This window comes from Procambarus clarkii, chromosome 33 (assembly GCF_040958095.1).
Source record: "Procambarus clarkii isolate CNS0578487 chromosome 33, FALCON_Pclarkii_2.0, whole genome shotgun sequence".
Lineage (NCBI taxonomy): Eukaryota > Metazoa > Arthropoda > Malacostraca > Decapoda > Cambaridae > Procambarus > Procambarus clarkii.
Window position 1 is genome coordinate 23,425,159 of NC_091182.1, and position 4,135 is coordinate 23,429,293.

General features: G+C 42.8%; 1 protein-coding gene across 1 annotated transcript; it reads right to left on the bottom strand.

Annotated features, from left to right (window-relative positions):
- Positions 1-600: 600 nt before the first annotated feature.
- Positions 601-1,944, bottom strand: LOC138370755 (mucin-22-like). Its single transcript, XM_069335353.1, has one exon. The coding sequence runs from the start codon at positions 1,942-1,944 to the stop codon at positions 601-603; it is 1,344 nt and encodes a 447-aa protein (XP_069191454.1).
- Positions 1,945-4,135: the final 2,191 nt, after the last annotated feature.

Consider the following 4,135-nt stretch of genomic DNA (forward strand, 5'->3'; position numbering starts at 1 on the left):
ACTTGCAGCTACCGGGCATACACAACGTGGTTGGTATAACGAGGCTATACACACTTGCAGCTACCGGACATACACAACGTGGTTGGTATAACGAGGTTATACACACTTGAAGCTACCGGGCATACACAACGTGGTTGGTATAACGAGGCTATGCACACTTGCAGCTACCGGGCATACACAACGTGGTTGGTATAACGAAGCTATACACACTTGCAGCTACCGGACATACACAACGTGGTTGGTATAACGAGGCTATGCACACTTGCAGCTACCGGGCATACACAACGTGGTTGGTATAACGAGGCTATACACACTTGCAGCTACCGGGCATACATAACTTGCTCTTTTAAAGTGAGGCTGACACCTACCAGTCCAGACAGACATAAGGAGTCAGACCCTGTCATTGAACACCAACAATTTGTTTCTTCCCGATGGCAAGACATCCGAAGGCATCACTCTGTTGTTATCTTTTATAAGTGTTGATCTTGGCACTTAATATCTGAGAGGTGAAGATTTGCGTCTCGGTTTGTGATAGGCCAAGTCGTATAATTTTCAGCCACCAGACACCCATCTTGACTTCCAGACGATTGTCTTGGGGTTCTATTGATTACTGCATTCTTTTGCTTCCTGTGTTGTGGTAATGTAGGTGGACTCTTCACTCTGTGTTGTGGTAATGTAGGTGGACTCTTCACTCTGTGTTGTGGTAATGTAGGTGGACTCTTCACTCTGTGTTGTGGTAATGTAGGTGGACTCTTCACTCTGTGTTGTGGTAATGTAGGTGGACTCTTCTCTCTGTGTTGTGGTAATGTAGGTGGACTCTTCTCTCTGTGTTGTCGTAATGTAGGTGGACTCTTCACTCTGTGTTGTGGTAATGTAGGTGGACTCTTCACTCTGTGTTGTGGTAATGTAGGTGGACTCTTCTCTCTGTGTTGTGGTAATGTAGGTGGACTCTTCTCTCTGTGTTGTGGTAATGTAGGTGGACTCTTCACTCTGTGTTGTGGTAATGTAGGTGGACTCTTCTCTCTGTGTTGTGGTAATGTAGGTGGACTCTTCTCTCTGTGTTGTCGTAATGTAGGTGGACTCTTCACTCTGTGTTGTGGTAATGTAGGTGGACTCTTCACTCTGTGTTGTGGTAATGTAGGTGGACTCTTCTCTCTGTGTTGTGGTAATGTAGGTGGACTCTTCTCTCTGTGTTGTGGTAATGTAGGTGGACTCTTCACTCTGTGTTGTGGTAATGTAGGTGGACTCTTCTCTCTGTGTTGTGGTAATGTAGGTGGACTCTTCTCTCTGTGTTGTGGTAATGTAGGTGGACTCTTCACTCTGTGTTGTGGTAATGTAGGTGGACTCTTCACTCTGTGTTGTGGTAATGTAGGTGGACTCTCCACTCTGTGTTGTGGTAATGTAGGTGGACTCTTCTCTCTGTGTTGTGGTAATGTAGGTGGACTCTTCACTCTGTGTTGTGGTAATGTAGGTGGACTCTTCACTCTGTGTTGTGGTAATGTAGGTGGACTCTTCTCCCTGTGTTGTGGTAATGTAGGTGGACTCTTCACTCTGTTGTGGTAATGTAGGTGGACTCTGCACTGTGTGTTGTGGTAATGTAGGTGGACTCTTCTCCTTGTGTTGTGGTAATGTAGGTGGACTCTTCACTCTGTGTTGTGGTAATGTAGGTGGACTCTTCTCTCTGTGTTGTGGTAATGTAGGTGGACTCTTCTCTCTGTGTTGTCGTAATGTAGGTGGACTCTTCACTCTGTGTTGTCGTAATGTAGGTGGACTCTTCACTCTGTGTTGTGGTAATGTAGGTGGACTCTTCTCCCTGTGTTGTGGTAATGTAGGTGGACTCTTCTCTCTGTGTTGTGGTAATATAGGTGGACTCTTCACTCTGTGTTGTGGTAATGTAGGTGGACTCTTCTCCCTGTGTTGCAATGTAGGTGGACTTTTCTTCATGTGTTGTCTTTAAGCAGGTGGACTTTTCTTTCTGTGTTGTCTTAATGAAGGTGGACTTTTCTTCCTGTGTTGTCTTGTGCAGGTGGACTTCTCTTCCTGTATTCTTATGATGAAGGTGGACTTTTCATCCTGTGTTGTCTTAATGAAGGTGGACTTTTTTTCCTTTGTTGTCTTAATGTAAGTGGACTTTTCTTCCTATTTTCTTTTATTGTAAGGGGATTTTTCTTCCTATATTGTCTTAATTTAGTTGGACTTTTCCTCCGGTGTTGCCTAAATATAAGGGGAACCTTTTGGGTGTAGTTATGTTGTATTTACAGCTTAGAGCTCGTCCAGGGATGACTTATTGTTTGTTACTGATTTATCTTTGTTTGTTGGGTGTTCTTGTTAGTGGTTTCTTGCTTTGTTGGGTGTTTTTGTTAGTAGTTTCTTGCTTTGTTGAGTGTTCTAGTTAGTGGTTTCTTGCTTTGTTGGGTGTTCTTGTTAGTAGTTTCTTTCTTTGTTGGGTGTTCTTATTAGTGGTTTCTTGGGAATCTCCATCAGCACACTTTAAGATTATGGTTCTTGAAGGAAAAAAGAACCAGACTTATCCTCATCTGCTATTTAATATTGCAAAAATGCATATAGAAGCAAACTTGGCATCTGAGAGCTTCACATACTTCACAGATAGATCAGTAGACCAGCAGGGATAAGAAACCGGAGCTGCGGTTAAAGCAGGAAATTTTGTAAATAGTTGGAGACTCTCAAATGCGTGTTCACCTTTACAAACAGAGATGCTAGCCATTCAAAAGGCTTTGGAACATGCTCTTGCTGAACACCGACAACATGTTATCATACATACAGATTCGAGAACTGTCATTGAAACCTTGCAACAAGAACACATACGTGACAACATCCATCTGATCAGAAATATCATATCATTAATGCAAACACTCAAACGTCAAGGTCGTCTGGTACTTATCAACTGGGTGCCAAGTCATGTGGGAATAATAGGAAATGACATTGCAAACGAAGCTGCAAAAATTGCAACTAAAAGAAGAAATGTAAACATTTACATTTCACAGAGTGTATCACAGATTAAGAAAGTAATTAAAAATAGAGCAATGCAGATGATGTACATTGACCACAATACAGCAGTTGCAACATCAGGATCTGCGGGTTGGTACAAGAACTCAACTAACTGCGAACCACTTAGTTTGACGAAAGGGAGCAGTAGAACAACAGAAGTGCACTTACATTGCATCAGACCTGGATACCCATGTGCATGGAAAAAAGGCTTACAGGTTCCGGAAGATGAGAGGAAATGTCAACACTGTGGAGAAATGCCCGACAGCACACTGGAACATTATCTAACACAGTGCACAGTTACAAACCTATTAAGATTTTAACCTAGATTCAATAGAACAGAAGTTCTTAAACACATAGGGACAAAATCTTACTGAAGCGACCATACGAGTCATAAATACTCATACTCCGCCTAAGTAAAACAGAAACAAGCAACACATAGTGGGCCAGCCAGAGGCTTAGGGCCCATGCAGGACTATCCTTGCAAAAAAAAAAAATTGGTGGCTTTCTTTGTTGGGTGTTCATGCCAGGGGTTTCTTGCTATGATGGGTGATCTTGTTAGTTGTTTCTTGCTCTGTTGGGTGTTCTTGTTAATGGTTTCTTTCTTTGTTGAAAGTTCTTGTTAGTGTTTTCTTGTTCTGTTGGGTGTTCTTGCCAAGGGTTACTTGCTTTGTTGGGAGTTCTGGTTAGTGATTATTTTTTTTGCGATTTTTAGTCCTACTTATTAACTGTTTCTTTATATGGTGAATGAACGTGAAAACGGTTTCTTTATTTACCAGGTGTACTTATTAACTGTTTCTGGCATTTTACGATGTATTTGTTAATGGTTTCCTGTTGTTTTGTGCGTACCTGTTAGCAGGAGAGTGAGGTGGCCAGAGTTTGTGTTTGTTGCCTTCCTCAGGAAGAAGGGGCGAATGTACACAGACCAGTGAAGGTGTTGTCCCTGTACCCTCATAGTGTAGGTGTCGTCCCTGTACCTCATAGTGTAGGTGTCGTCCCTGTACCCTCATAGTGTAGGTGTCGTCCCTGTACCTCATAGTGTAGGTGTCGTCCCTGTACCCTCATAGTGTAGGTGTCGTCCGTGTACCTCATAGTGAAGGTGTCGTCCCTGTACCCTCATAGTGTGGGT

Bases quoted from the DNA above. Each gene is read 5' to 3' on its own strand.
- LOC138370755 (XM_069335353.1), bottom strand. From the start codon at position 1,944: ATGAAGAAAAGTCCACCTACATTGCAACACAGGGAGAAGAGTCCACCT.